Source organism: Talpa occidentalis, unplaced genomic scaffold (genome assembly GCF_014898055.3).
Source record: "Talpa occidentalis isolate TD23 unplaced genomic scaffold, MPIMG_talOcc4v2.1 talOcc4.3, whole genome shotgun sequence".
In the NCBI taxonomy this organism is placed as follows: domain Eukaryota; kingdom Metazoa; phylum Chordata; class Mammalia; order Eulipotyphla; family Talpidae; genus Talpa; species Talpa occidentalis.
Window position 1 is genome coordinate 15,425,192 of NW_023603184.1, and position 15,264 is coordinate 15,440,455.

The 15,264-nt window shown below is 47.8% G+C and overlaps 1 protein-coding gene across 1 annotated transcript; it reads right to left on the reverse strand.

The window, feature by feature from the left end:
- Nucleotides 1-1,546: 1,546 nt before the first annotated feature.
- RCN1 (reticulocalbin 1) lies at nt 1,547-15,195 on the reverse strand. Its single transcript, XM_037522519.2, has 6 exons — nt 14,903-15,195; nt 10,434-10,627; nt 9,134-9,312; nt 7,206-7,266; nt 3,926-4,125; nt 1,547-2,704 (listed from the first exon to the last, which is right to left on the reverse strand). The coding sequence occupies exons 1-6, from the start codon at nt 15,154-15,156 to the stop codon at nt 2,597-2,599; spliced, it is 996 nt and encodes a 331-aa protein (XP_037378416.1). The 5' UTR covers nt 15,157-15,195; the 3' UTR covers nt 1,547-2,596.
- Between the last annotated feature and the right edge of the window lie 69 nt (nt 15,196-15,264).

Consider the following 15,264-nt stretch of genomic DNA (forward strand, 5'->3'; position numbering starts at 1 on the left):
GCTCAAGGTCAACAGGAGGAACTCCATTTATTTGGACCTTTTGGGGAAAAATAATGTTAGCACTTTTTTTTTTTCCCTGTGGGACCCTTGCCAGTGGCCAGGGATCGAACTGGCACTGCAGAGGCTGCGGGCAGCCTCGCAACCCAGCACTCAACCTCTGCGCCACCAGCGGAGGCCCAATGTTAGCACCTTTTAAGAGTATTATGCTTACAATTAGGTTATGAGATGTTATTGTCACATTTTCTTTCAATGTTTCATTGCTTAAAAAAAGTCAGCCTATTTCAAGGTAAGAGGAAAGATTCTTGTTTCCTGACCACATTATCATTTAATGTGGTCAAGCAAATAAAGAGAACATATATCAAAATTTGGAAGAGTAGAATTTTTGGAGCCAGGACCCCTAGATTTGAATTCTGACCCTGCCACTGAATCACTGTGGAATCTTGAGCAAATTACTTCTCATTCAGGAAATGTTGGCTATTTAATTTTTTACAGATTGTTTTTTCCCCCTTCTGGAATATTCTCTGTGATTAAAGCTAATAACCTCTCACTCATTAAGCAAATAATTACTGAGTACTTACTGTAGATAGCCGCTACTGTTCTAGGTCCTGGAAAGCAATAAATAAGGCCAGACCACTGATCTCGTCAAGGTCATATTGCAGCCTGGGGAAGACAGACAGGGTAAGAACAAGATGTCAAATGGTATGGGAGGTTAAATGGTGGTTCCACCTCTAACTTGGATAACCTCTCTTGGAAAAAATCCTTGCAAAAGTAATTAAGGATCTCAAGAGGAGGTCATCCTGAATTACCCAGGTGGACCCCAAACCCAATGACAGGTGTCCTTATAAAAGATAGAGGAGCAATGGAGAGGAGAAGGCTGGGAGAGAGATGGTGGCAGAGATTGGAGTGATGCAGCCACAGCCAAAGGAAGATTTCTTAGAGCTTCCAGAGGGATCACAGCCCCGCCCACGTCTCCATTTCAATCTCCGGACCCGAAAGGTAAATGTCTGTTGTACACCATCTACTTTGTGATAATTTATATGGCAGCCTTCGGTAACAGATATAAATGGCAACACACACCCCAAGAAAATAAAACAGGCATGATAGGGACTCAAGTAGGAACTGCTACAAATGGTGAAGTCTGGAAAGTCCCATTGAGGAGGTAGTATTTGAACTGTCCAAAATGTGGGTTCTGAATCGAAGAGAGCAAGTGCAAATGCGCAACCTGAGAGTGAAATTGGTGTATTTGTGAACCAGAAAGTCGAGGGATGGGGGATGGGAGGTGAAAGGGAGAGTGGTGGGAAATGATGCTGATGACGTGCTAACTGGGTTTTTTTCCCCCAATTGAAACATATAGAAAGATCTTAGTTACAACGGCCTGCAGATTCCCTAATAGCATAGAGAAGGAAGCATACATTTTATCCAGTAAGTAAATAGATATATTCTGCACATGCAGATTAAAAAAATCCAGAATCTTTCTAATCTTATTCCTATAATCCCATCCCACTGTTAAATTCTGTAAGGAATAATGATGTCACAGTACATATGAAGTTAAACAAGACAGGACACAATAGAAAATCCTCACGGGGATCCTTTATTTCATTCACTTCCTATTTAAGAGGTGGAATTTCAACCTGTAGAGGTTGTTTCTACCAGTCAGTCAATGCCATGGAACATCACATGATCCTAGTTCCATGGTGTAAGACGTCCCTGGGGCAGGTGCAGGCGCGTGGCTTCCCCAGGCCAGGACGTGCTGGGTTCCAGTGCTCCCCTAGCCAGCCACTCCTGCATTCCCACTGGTGATCACTAGGAAATGGATTATATCTCTAGTTACTTTTTCAAAGATCAGACTTCCTTCAAGTCGAAAAATTTCTCAAGTATAATTGTTTACCATTTCCTCATAGTTCTTCATGCCTGACATTCATCTTTTCCCTACCTCTAAAATTCCTTTCTTTTTCACATTATCTTTCTTGATTGCTTCTTATTATAAAAACAAAGCAAAAAAAAAAAAACCCAAAGATGTGAATTTGTTGTGCACATTAACAGATCCGTACAGAAAAATGCACAGAGGTTTTAGAACCATTTACAGTAACAGCTCAGAGCACAATGTCAAAAAGGAAGAATCTGAAGTATCAGACTTGCTCTAAAGTAAGCCTACATGGAATGATACCAGTGGAGCTTCATCAGAATTTTCCCTCACCAATTACTCAACAGTGGTGAATGTAAAAATTTGCAGTTAAAATCCATAGCAGTCACTCCATATCCTTCCCCTCAACTCACCCAACTTCTGAATAACAAAGCTTTTCCAAATATTCTCACCCTTTAAATTTAATGGAAAAAGCTAGCAGTTTATCCCCTTAGAGCAATGTAGGGGTCCCCTCTTTTACCCAGATTTTAATGGGCTTTGAAAGAATTCTTACTGAAACAGTAATGATGACTATTTCTCAGTAAACACTGAGTGAAAAACAATTTAACCCCAATCTAAGATTATAAGCTTGCTTTTGGGGGGACAAACCACTGTAAATAAGACAAGTATACAACCATCTAAGACAATGAAAGAAAGCCCTATGACAGTCTGCCCCACGAGGGTGAGTGTACATCAAAGTTCATCGTGATTTTTTGTGAGGTCTTCCCCGTAATTGGTGGCTTGGCTTCCAACAAACATGTTCCAGTTCTCCAGTATCTCCTCTTTAGTTAGCTTTTCATCCTGTAGGAGAGAGGAAGAAGCAATGTCATAGAAGCTCTGATAAGCCCGAATAATGATTTTTTTTTTTAAAGATTTATCTATTCATGCATACAAGAGCTGGAGTACAAGCCAGAGACGTAGAGTGTGAGAGGATCCACCGGAGACAGAGTGGGGAACAGAACAGGCAGACTGACTGAAACACACTGCTGAGGGGAGCAGCGGGCGAGACAGGAGAGGTCTGCCTCGCCATGTGGGTTGCTCCCTGGCTGGCCAGGGATCAAACTCGTGCTGCAGAGGCTGCAGATTGCTTCATAGTGAGGTGCTTAACCTCTTGCGCCACCAGGAAGGCCCAAGTCCGAATAATAATTTAGCATGAAGCTTATGTAAATATGTAAAACTCCACATTTAATAATTTAAAAACTGCCAGGTAACTCCTTTTTCTACCCTTACTGAACTGTAAGACCCCAAATTCAAACAGCTTCCTGCTATAAAATCTATGCTAAATCTATCTGGCAGGTCCTGGAATCTATGTATGTCTTCAAACAGTGCAAGCTTCCCCAAAACAGGCCTGGAAGAATTCTATTTCTCTTTTATGACCTGACTGCAAAACTGTCTTTTAGGAAGTGGGGGACTACTTCCTAAATCTTATTAAATCGTTTGGCTATTTATCAACAGATGCTGAACTTCTGGGCCTCAGAGCCAGCAATGTGATCTTGCTTTTGAAGTGTCAGACTTGCTCTGAAATAAGCCTATATAGAATGACACCACTGGAGTTTCATCAGAATTTTCCCTCACCAATTACTCAACAGTGGTGAATATAATGGGTTTTAATGGGATGAGCTTCCTTCTACCTGACACATCACAAACTCCTGACAATCCTCTGCCGACATTCCTGGCTGAAAGAAGGAGGAACAAGTCAGTCCCAGGGCAATGAAGGGTGTACTTCTTAAACCCCTGCCCTGTTCTTAGCAAACAAAGTCACCAGTTCTACAGTCTAGGAGGTGGGAGCGAAGGTAAGCGTGTGGCCTACAGATGATCCAGAAATGTCTGGGCCTCTTGAGCTCACCCTGGCTTATCATGGTCTCAACTCAAGTTTAAAGTTCTTTACTGTCTGGCAAGAATGAGGAAGTCAGTAAGGACAGAGCCACACAGGTCAATGCTATCAGCAAAGTGGTAAACAGAACCAATCTTATGTAAACCGTCTCTCCCTTTAATGAACCACCCCGGGAGAATGTGAAATACCTTGTTTTTATCTGACTCATAGACCAGGTGCCTGGCCTCAGCCTGCGCATGGTCATAGTCCTGAGGGAGGATCCAGTGGCGAATCTCATCTTGATCCAACTTCCCATCCTTGTTCAGATCTCGGAATTCATTGAACTGCTCCCTCTCCGACAAAACCCAGTCTGGCTCGGGTCCACTCTCCTCGTGGGAGAACATATCCGCTAGAAGGGAATGTTGTTTGGATTACGAAGATAAGTGAAATGTAAAAGTCAAAGAAAACCCAACCTCATGAGTTGTTTTTTTTTTTAAACAAGAACTGGGGTACAGGCCAGAGGTGTGGGGGGTGAGAGAATTTACCAGAGACAGAGCAGGGAACAGAACAGGCACACTGACTGAAATACACGCTGAGGGGAGCAGCAGGAGAGACAGGAGAAGTCTACCGTGCCATGTGGGTAGCTGCCTGGCCGGGGATCAAACTCATGCTGCAGCGGCTATGGACAGCCTCATAGACTGTGTCTTAACCCCTTGTGCCACCAGGGAGGCCCTGACCTCATGAGTTTTTGCAAGGTTGATGACCCATCCTCAGACTTAACCCGAACCCCTGGTGTGCAGTTTCTTGGGGTTGATACAATGAGAGCCGCTCGGTGGACTTAGAAGAACTGATCTTGCCCCTTTGATGAATTCTGGCTCTTAGTTCAGTAACTGGGATTAAGTAACTTAGTTCAGTGACCGAGTCTTAAGTTGCCTTGTCTGTAAACGGTGCCAATGTAAAAATCACAGGGTTATTATGGAGATCAAATAGGACACTTTCTGGGGAAGCCTTCTGCAATCCAAATTGGCGCTCGATGGGGGAAAACAAAGAATCATAACCACTTAACCGCTATCAGGCACTTTCTGGGGCCCGGCTCCTGTATAAGTATACTTTATACACATTGTTCTCCTTTGATTTTTACTAATGATCCTATGAATTAGCCATTGTTCTCCCTGATGTATAGATGAAAACATGGAGCACAGCCTTGACCCCAGGACACACAGTCAGCACGAATTTGGGGCTACACAGGAGCACAGGTACTCTGCTTCCAACTCATGGTCTTAACCACTGTTTATTACTGCTGTTGTTTTTATCATTTCCCAGGGTGTTTCATATTTTATTGATTTACTTTATCCTTGTAACAATTCTGCAGGACAGAGCATTAATCCTCATTTTACAAAATGGCAGGGGAAGGAAAAAAGGCAGTAAATACATGCATTGTTTGCTAAGTCACTAAAAGACAGGTACTCCGTGGGCAGTTTGTCTTTAATGGAAGCACAACTTGGACATGTCAAGTGGCAGAGAGAGTAGGGACTGAGAAAAGGAAAAAGAAAGGCGGGATCCTTGGTTCAGTTAGAGTAGATTCACACCTGACAATTGCACATTGTTTTTCTTAATTTTTGAAAAAGGACTGTCAGCTACATTAGCTCATTTGTGCTTCATCCAATCCAGCAAGTCTGGGTACTCTTTACTTCCATTTCACAGCTGAAGAAACTGAGGCTTATAGGGAGTAGGAGACGGTCCTAGGTCCACAGAGTTAGTAAGTGGGGAAGCCAGGACTCCTATTTCTAGGATTGTGCCGAAGATTGCTCCTCCCTCCCCTGTAAATGAAAAGCAGCCGTTTGCTACACAAGTCCACACAGCAGGTCACCCTGACTGCAAGCTGCTCCAAATTCCATTTAAGAACAATGACCCCACCTCCTCCTCAGCCAGTGCAAAGAATGGAATGCTTCTTTAAAGCAAAGGCACTTCAAAGAGTTTTGCCTGACTCTGCACTGTTTCAATGCAGAGCCCAGAAGGACAGGAAAGAGCACATACTCTCAATCAAAAGTGCAATGTCGTTTTCATCAGCCAGCGTTTTCTGTCAGTCTAATTCCATCACCACTGTCAAGGCAAGAGGTCTGAGACTCAGAACCTTCCCTGCATGCGCAACAGGCACGAGCGAGGCTGTCCTGTGTGGACAGGAGGCCATCGCATAGGTTATGCTACAAAGGTGGCACCCCCAAGATCACTTGAATTACTCTAGTGAGACGCTACCTGTTACCACAGGCAGAGAACAGCATCTGATTCTTTGGCATCGAAGACCAAAGACTGATGGCAGAGACTGGGGCTCTAGTTTTACTAAAAGATACTGATTGCCTTGATTAAGTATGTATACAGAAACAACGCTTTAGACTCTGACAACTGAATAGTCATTGGCCAGAGAAGGGGAGGGAAGGGAATGCATAGAAAGGGCCAAGAGGTCGGTGGTGGATGGTGAATGGGCAGCTGATAGCGGACTTGCTGGGAAAATGCCATCACAGACCCTATACAGCATTGTAAATGAACGTCAGCTCAATAAGCACCAACTAAGGAACTGGTACCCAAAAAAGTGCGCAGAAATTTAATTCATACATATGCATATATCTATATTCCATCCCCCAAATGACTGTTCAGCTTTCATTTTCTGAGACTTGGGAAGAGAAGAGCTGTCTGCAGCTGGAGCCAGGTGCCAAAGCACAAAGCAGCAGCTGGTGAGGAGCTGATGAAAGTTCTAAACTGCCTGCTCCTGTCCTTCACGCCTGCAGGACTGCCGGGCTGCAGGGAAGGGCTCTCCCCAGCAATGGGGGTTCTGACCCAGATGCATTAATTTGAGTCTCATTCAACCAATGCTCAGTTACCTGAAAATGCTCTTCTGGAGGGTGTTTAAATGGAGCCCTTCAGAACAAATACTGGGTATGTGCAGTACTCCCAAGGAAAGAGTGGAAACCAGGGGTGCTAAATGTCGCAAGCTACTATGGAGCTGTGTGTGCTGTAAAAGGATTTGCCTAAGCCGCATGCCTTGCTGCAGAGATCCTGGGCGTAAGAACAGTTCTGCTGATCATAGTTGTGCCTCCTCGAGCTTCCAGGTCCATAATCAGGTTTGAGTCTTTTCCGAGGTTGTGCACACTAGCCTCACTATAAATCTGTAGAACTTCCTCCAAACCCATTTGCAAAGGTAAAACTAGAGCGTGCTGAAAGGCAGCTCTCGAGTGGCAGGGCCAGCTGCTGGCCAGTCTAGTGGTAGAGCCAGCCTTTCAGTCTCTTCTCCACTGAACGAGGTTTAATAATAACTCCCTGGGGTGACATCACTGGGCTGGGGTGACAAGTTCCTCCCTACTCCTTCTCCTCTGGTTAACCACCATTTGCTACAGCTGTTGCTGAAAGAGTGATCTGGGGAAAGTGGCCAGACGTGAGGGGGGAGGGAGCTGCCCATGTGGGCCAGCTGAGCATAACTCCAGCAGGACTCACCGATATACTCGTCCTGATCCACAAACCCGTCGCCGTTCTTGTCAATGTCCTCCAGAGTTTCCTAGGCAGGAAAAGGGAAAAGAGAATGACTATGGCTGTGTGCTCTCAGTGAGTCTGAGAATCCTAGTGACTGTCCTCTTTTGTCCAGCTTGTGACTGAATGCTTGGTGACATCTGGCCTGTCTCCTTATCTCCCCAGCATTTTCTTCTTATCTGTGGAAAACAGATAGTGATTTCTGTCCCTCTCCCCACAACCCCCCAGCTCACAATTTTAAGAGCAGAAAAATCTCTTCAAATAGACATGTACCTGTAAACACACGGGTATTCTGATTTTATCAGTAAGCCCTGCACACCCAACCATCTTGACTGAGCAGCCAGATTATCCCCTGGGGTACCTGCGAGGAACCCAACTTGAGGACCCCTGGGCCAGACGACCACAGAGACAGACCCCAGGGTCAAGTGCACCATGAACACCAAGTTGATGTCAGAAAAAATACAAAATAATGGACAGTTAAAAAATAAAAAGTATATCTGAATTTTTAATGTATTACATTCTCTATTAAGTGCATCTGACTTCTTAATTAGGTGTCTTGGTAGGCTGAATAACTGAATCTACCGTCCACTGTCATAGCAAGTTAGAGGCATCCTGGAGAAAGAACATAGCCAACCAGAGGGCAGAGCCAATCCAGAGCCACATAAGCCCTTTGTGGATAATTCTCCATCTTCATCATCCTCTGGCAAATTAGCCATCACTCATAGACATTAGGTGGTAAAAAGAAATGATTCTTAAGAGCCACTGGCCAGTCCTTGGGGTTGCCAGGGCATGAGGATATAGCATGAGGCAAGAGTAGATTCATCTACCAACCGGGAAACTCAAGCAGCTCAGAGCTGGATACAAACAAAAGCTTTAGCCACTTGTTTTCCAGCATTGAAGCGGAAGTATCTTGGGAGATCGGCCCAGCAAACAGGTGATGGCACTTATATACTGTTGTACAAATGAGGACATCTGGGACCTACTAACAAGACACCTTGGAAAGCAATTACACTCAGAGATCTCACAAGTAGAGCTATTCCTTAAAGCCTGGGCTGAGACTACCTACACTGGACTTGCTATAAGCAAGACTTAAGCTTCGATCGTGTTGAGTGGCTAGGACTGGGCTACTGATTACAGCAGCTAGCTGCTCTGACAAATTTGCTGAGGAGACAGCTATTCCAAAATGTTCTATTCCAGAGTCCTCCAACTGCCCTCTTGCTGAAGAACATTCTGTCTCTGGAAGAACCCTCCGAAGACCCACACCTAAGGGAGCGCCCTACCCACCACAGTTTTACTGTAAGTTTCTATGTGGCTTAACAATCCAGTGGATTCCATCTCCATCTTTCTAGTTTCCTCAAAGCTGAAAAATGGGACAGAGATAGTTAGGTGTTCACTGCACTCATTTGCTCTCTCTGAGTACCCATCTCACCTCACCTTATGTAGCAGGAACCCGTGGGATATAAAAGAATGACACATGTCATTTCCTGGCCAGAATAGACCAAAACAATTACTTTCTCATTCCCTCTTTTCCTTTGTCCCCAGCTGGCTGTTGCCAGGATGACCTTGAAGCCACAAGATGGAGGGACATGAGCCTGGGTGCCTAAGAGCACTTAGAGAACTGCCCAGAAGCCTCATCTGTGAGGCTGGGGCCACCTGCACTGGACTTGCTGTAAGCGAGACATAAGCCTCGATTGTACTGAGTGGCTAGGACCAGGCTACTGATGACAGCAGCCAGCTGCCCTAATGTGCTGAGCAGACAGGACAGGTGTTCCCCTCCAGAGTCCTTCTCCAGCGTCCCTCAGGCTAAAGAACATTCTCTCTCTGTAAGTAGTGGGTGACAAGACTTTACTGCAGTTTTCACCCTGGTCTTTTCCCACCGAGCTCTATTATCTTACCAAAACCACAATTTCCTTCATATGCTCAAACTCCTCGGGGTGCAAAAAGGCAGTGAATTCCTCCCGAGTGGCTGTCTGGTCCCCGTTGAGGTCGGCAGCCTTGAACCGTCTCTCATCTCGTGGCAGCATCTTCTTAAAGGTGTGATGATCTGAGCTATCGTGAAACTCAGCAGGGTTCCCTGCATGAAGGCGCAGAAACGTTTAAATGGGGCTGCTGAGGAAGGCATTTCCTCCCGTCGAGCATCCTTCATGCCCAAATGGGACACCTGGGAGGAGAGGTCCTGACCTGCCGAGTCCTGTGAAACATTTTATTTCAGGATGTCTCTGGTAGCTGTCGCCTCCCACCCTCCCTAGCCCAGGCTGTCATGGCTCATCAGGGCACGATGGCAGGTGGTTAAGAACACAGGCGTTGGATGCACTCATGCTGTATTTCTCTTGGCTGTACCTGCTTTCATCATACCATTCTTGAACACAACACACAAAGGGTCCCTACCACCCATGATATTTTGTCTGAATGTTTCTGCCTGGCCGTGAGTAGCTGTAGCTTCCATTCTCCTCAAGCCTGTCTCCTTCCTGTCTCTACCGGGCACCCCGGCCTGGATTACAAGATCTCCCTTAATGTGGCCATGAGTACGTGATGTGGCCATGAGTACGTGTACCTTCCATTCTCCTTCCTGTCTCTACCAGGCACCCAGTGGGTGTTCACCCTGTCCTTTGCACACACCCTTCCGTCATTCCCTCAAACCAGCCTCTACCTCATTCCCTCAAACCATTCCCTCAAACTTGCCTCTATCCAAACCCAGCCCTGTATCCAAACTACTGCTGACTGCATTGCAGCAATTCTGCTCCTGCAGCTGACCCACCTACCCCACTCATCTTTATCTCTTTCAATATAAATCCATCCTTCAATGCCCAGCTCCCAAACCACCCTCGACCAGATAGCCTGATTGCTCCAGCCCACTCAGTCCTTGACATCTGAGACTGAGCAGCATTTTGAAACTGTACACAGACATGCTTACTTTCTGCTTTGTCCTTTGAGTGTACCTCTGAGATCATATGCCAGGGAGAGAAGTAACCGAAGTCTTTTATTATTAAACTCTTGACCTCTCGCCTTCTCACTACCTATGACTTCAGAGTAAGTAACTTGGTCCTGTCTTAGTAAGGAGAGGAGGCTGTTACACCAGCAGGCCCTACTAAAGAGGTTGTGACATCTCCCCAAAGGGGTGAATATAGTGAGAGAGTGAGCAGTCTCTGGTGATGTGGACCCCAGCTGTGTGACAGCTCCTGTGGCTCTTCTTACCTAGGTAATAACCATAGGTGGCTTGTTTGTATTCTTCCCAGGAAATTTTATCATCTTTGTCCCGATCATAATCCTTCCAGACTTTAGCAACATTATCATAGATGTATCTTTTCTGCACCCGTTTGATCCAGATTTTCAGCTCCTCAGTGGTGACAAAACCATCCCCATCATCGTCGATTCGATCGACGATCTTCCTGTAGTCAAAAGAAAAAAGACCCAGATGCTATTAAGGTTATATGATCCTGATCCTGGAAAGGTCAAATGCCTGCAGAATCAAAAATGCATAAACATGAAAATAAAACAATGATCCCACAGTGCTAGAAAGGATCTTAACATTTATATTTAATTTTATATTTAATTTATATTTCATAGGATCATATGCCTCCTCTATCCCTACCCAGTGCCAATGCCCCTCATCCTGATAAACCTACAGGTGGCCTCAGAATCCTTCTCAACACAGTGCTCAACAGATGGACACCACCGACTGGTTAAAGTTGATCTGAGAGATGAAACCCAACAATCTTCCCTGATGTAGCCCCTCGTTTCAAAGTAATAATGGAAACTGAGGGTGCAAGAATTTGCATTTTCCAAGGTCACACAGCCAGCATTTAATGACTGGGAGAAGAACTCATGTCTTCTGGCTCTTGGTTCAGTCTAGATAAATAAAAAAAAAAAGTGAATTTTTTTTTAAATTTCACCACTTTGGACTCAAAGACTTGAAATTTAAAGTAGGTAGAGACCAGATCTTTTTGGTCACAGCATATAAAAACCTTGCCATCAAGGACACCATTCAAGAAATGTGACCAGCCCAGCACTGCAGAAGCCTAAACCCTATTCTTATGGTGAAGACGCCTAAGTCCACTGCTGCCTCCTGCTCACAGCTGGCCCAGCGGTTTCCCACTGCACTCGACCGAGAAGCGCCAACCCCTAGTCTTCAGCAAAGACTGGGCTGGGAACTCACCACGTACCCACATCTAGGCCAGAGACAGGGTCTCAAGCCAGCGACGCCATCACTGTAGGGTGTCTGAAGACACCTAAAGATATTTTCAATGTTTAAAAATATTTTACCCTAGTAGTCAATTTACCCGGGATGAGTCATGCTGGCTAATTAGGAACAGGTTTCATAGCTTTGGGGTGGAAGTCTATCAACCCAGTGGTAAAATTTCCTTACTGTGAACAGAAGTTATGACACAGCTAATCTCTGATTAATTGGAAGTAAGAAATGAATTCACTAGCACTCAAGTCTTCATCTCCTCCCCGAACCTGAGCAGCCCGAGATCTTCTTCCTCGGAAAAGTGTCAGCATCTAACACTTAATGTGTCCCTTCGTTTGCAATTTTAATAGGTTTCAAGACTAAAAGACTAAACCTCGGTATTCAGGCTTCCTTCTAGGAAATGACAGCAGACACAGCAGAATTCTCTCGACACTGAACACTGTTCAGCCAGCCCACTGTGTCCCAGATGCTGCTCCAAGCCCAGGGAACAGAGTCTCAGTGCTGTGGAGACCTAGCGTCAACCGTGTACAACCTTTTGTGGAAACGACAGCCTCTGATCTATGCCAAAAATATAACCAGGATGCCCCTCAGCCCAACACATAGTAGGAGCTTAATGAATATTTATTATAAGAAGTAAGATCTTAATCTTACGCTTCAAAAATCTCAGGAGAAACTGGGAATGGCAAATACTATAATCAGAATGCCTAGATCCTACTCCTGTGTGACCTTGGGCAAGGGACTTGCCTCCCTGGATCTCAGTTTCCCCGGCTATAAAGTGGAAAACCTATGTTACAAAGTAGGTTGTGAGGAATAAAGGGGAGACTATGAGCCTGTCTTCACTGAGGACCGTAACCTAGCACCCAGGTGGAGGGAGAACTCAAGGACACCCATCAGGTACCAGATGTGAATGAAGCCTTCAGACAGAGCTGAGGGCAACCTGGAGATGGCTGCCAGCAAGACTGTCCAACTCTGCTGCAGACCTGGTGGCCCCGTGGGAATAATGGTCCACAGACCTCAAGAGAAACCAGAAATCAGGACCTGCATCTGGATCACTCTGATTTTAAATGTTGGCAAGTGTTCACATTTTTCCTAGGACCGCACAGCCCCTTTGTGACTTCGGGTTGCCAATGTGACTTTGCAGCACCCCCCCACCCGGGGTGTTAGAGCTGTCACATTTTCAGAACCTGTGGACAAGGGGTGACAGAGTCGCCCAGATCCAGCAGTCCAGGCTGCTCACATTTGGCCCCATCCCAAACTGGGTCCTTGGTTTCCAGCTCTCTGCCCTCCACCCCTCTAACCCAGCTCTCCCTTGCAGGTGAGCAGCACAGCCACTGCCCATCCAGAGACCCAGATGTCACCCCCATTACCCCTCCATATTGAGGTAGGGGCAGGCACTGCCAGTTCCCCCTCCCATGTGTCTGGACTCACCCTCCTGCCACCCGGACTGGTCATGAGGGGTTCTGGTGTTCACCACCATTCCCCTCCCTGTGGGTTCTATCTGTGCCTCAATTCTGTTCTCTGCCCTGCTGCTAGTCTGACCTTCCCAGCAAGTTTCTGGGATGATGACATTTCCGCCACACACAGGATAGCCTCTAATCTCCCACTCACAAAGGCCTTTCCTGCTCTGCCCTCGATTCCCTCTCTACTCCCGCCTCCTACTTCTTCCTAACACTGTCCAACACCACTACCCCAAGGCCCTTCATCTCCCAGAACAGGTTTTATAAACTTCGTACACCTGGCAACCTCTGGATCACCCCATAAGCTCTGCTCAGTTGACATCCCCAACCCCCCAAGATCCTCTCTCCAAGCTAAAGTCCTAGAGCCTCCTCCTGGATGTGGTCACTGCCGGTTTACGGGCTGCCATCCCAGCAATTATGTGTGTGTCTGCTTGTGTTTCTCTCCTCCAGGTTTGATTATAAGTACTTACAAAAACTAAGCATAAAGTTCCCTTTGTACCTGCCAGATACCTAATGCCCTGGCTGGCACACGGCAGCCATTCAAAGGTTTGTTGCATGAATAAATGAAGCTAAGATGTGTGTCCAGCAATCAAAGGCAGACCAACTCCACCAGGCCTTCTCTCACTGCTGCACTTATGGGTCATTATGAAGGCATTAAATTGGAACCTGAAGGATGGCAAACTACAGCAGTTCTCTACATCCCAAAACCTCCCCCGCCCTCTGATACGGCTGCCAATGGCTGCCATTCAAGGCCCAAGAATAAATCCGTTTCCAAGTGTCTCAGAGCAATACAATAGACTGAACTTATTAATGGCCCCCATTGTTAAGTCTCAGACACGAAGAGAAAGTACTTCTCTGCAAAATAAAAGGTGATTGTTTGGAGGTGACTTTGAAGTTCAAAGATCTTTTTATCAGAGCAGGCAGATGGTGCACCTACACAATAGGTGTAATTTAGCTTTATACGCTAACCAACCACATTGGCCTTTGGTGGCCCCCATCAGCACAGGGATGGCTGTGTTCTCTTTTATGCAGCAGGATATGAAGAGCCTCCACCTCCAGGGGCCCCCTCCAGGAGGCAGGGTCACTGGTATCCTCCGCAGCCCAGCCTCCATCTGGGACCAGGCTGGGTGCTGATTCCTCCGTGAAAAGGTTTCTAGATGCCTTTGCACAATGCCGGTGTGTGTGTCCCCAGAGGACCTGAAGAGGGTTGACTGGGATGTTACAAAGTTCTGTTTCTCAGGTCTGGTTCCTGATTTACCTGCCTTCAACAGGGAAATTCGCAATCCATCACCACACCACCCCTAGCTTTTTGTCCTCATTTATCAAGGGACGGGGTGCCTCTGCAGACATCGCTGGAAACAAACTAGGGGGCCAGTTTCCATGTCCCGTCCAACTCCCATCTCCTGTCCCCCAAATCCCCTCCCCTCTCAAAAACAGTCTTTTTACACACTGCCACTGGATGGGCTGGGCCATTGGGCTAAAGGCAAGAATACCCCAGCACTGACTGGCCCAGGGGCACAGTTATGTCCTTCATCTGCCCCCTTCACCGTCAATCCACTTCTGTCCATCCTTCTGGGCGTCTCAAGTCCTCCTCTACGGGCCAGGAGGAGAAGCGGGAAACTAGGAGGGTTGGGAAGCACTCAGGCCACTAAAAAGCCACCCTAGACAAACTCTTCTTGTTACTCTCTCCCCTCCCTTCTGATGCAACCACGGGAGGGGGCGGGCCCTCGCGGGCCGGGCTCCCGCGGCTGCTGCCACGTTCTCGCTGCCCAGCGGGAATCCACCCCGCACGGGGCGCGGCCGCGAGCTCCACGCGGAGGTCCGGGGCGCAGCGGGCAACTTGGCACCGGCCCGGCCGCTGCGCCCGGCGGCCCCGGCCCCTCTCCACCCCCCACCCCGCCCCACCCGCGCGCCCGATTTCGCTTTCGCTTTGCGGCTCGCGTCCCGCGTGGCTCCGGCCCCGGGCGCGCCCCGGGCACCCCCCGGGCACCCTGCGGCGCCCCCGATCGCGGCCTCACCCCAGCCTCTCCTTGCTCTCCTCCGAGGTGAGCTGGTCGAAGGTCTTGGAGTCCTCCTTGCCCAGGAAGGCCTCGTGGTCGTACTGGAAGCTCTGGTTGTCCTCGGGCGGCCGCTCGCCCAGCTCCGAGTCGGGCCGCACCACGCGCTCCTTGCGCACGGTGGGCTTGGCCCGCAGCGCCCGGGGCGCCAGCGCCAGCGCCAGCAGCAGCCCCAGGGCGAGCCCCAGGCTGCGGCCGCGGCCGCTGCGCTCCATCGTGGCGAGCAGAGAGCGGCCCGCAGGGAGGCCCCGAGCGCGCGGCGAGGGCGGCGACTGGGGAGTGGGGACCCGCAGCGCGCGGGGGAGGGGACGGGCCAGCCCCTT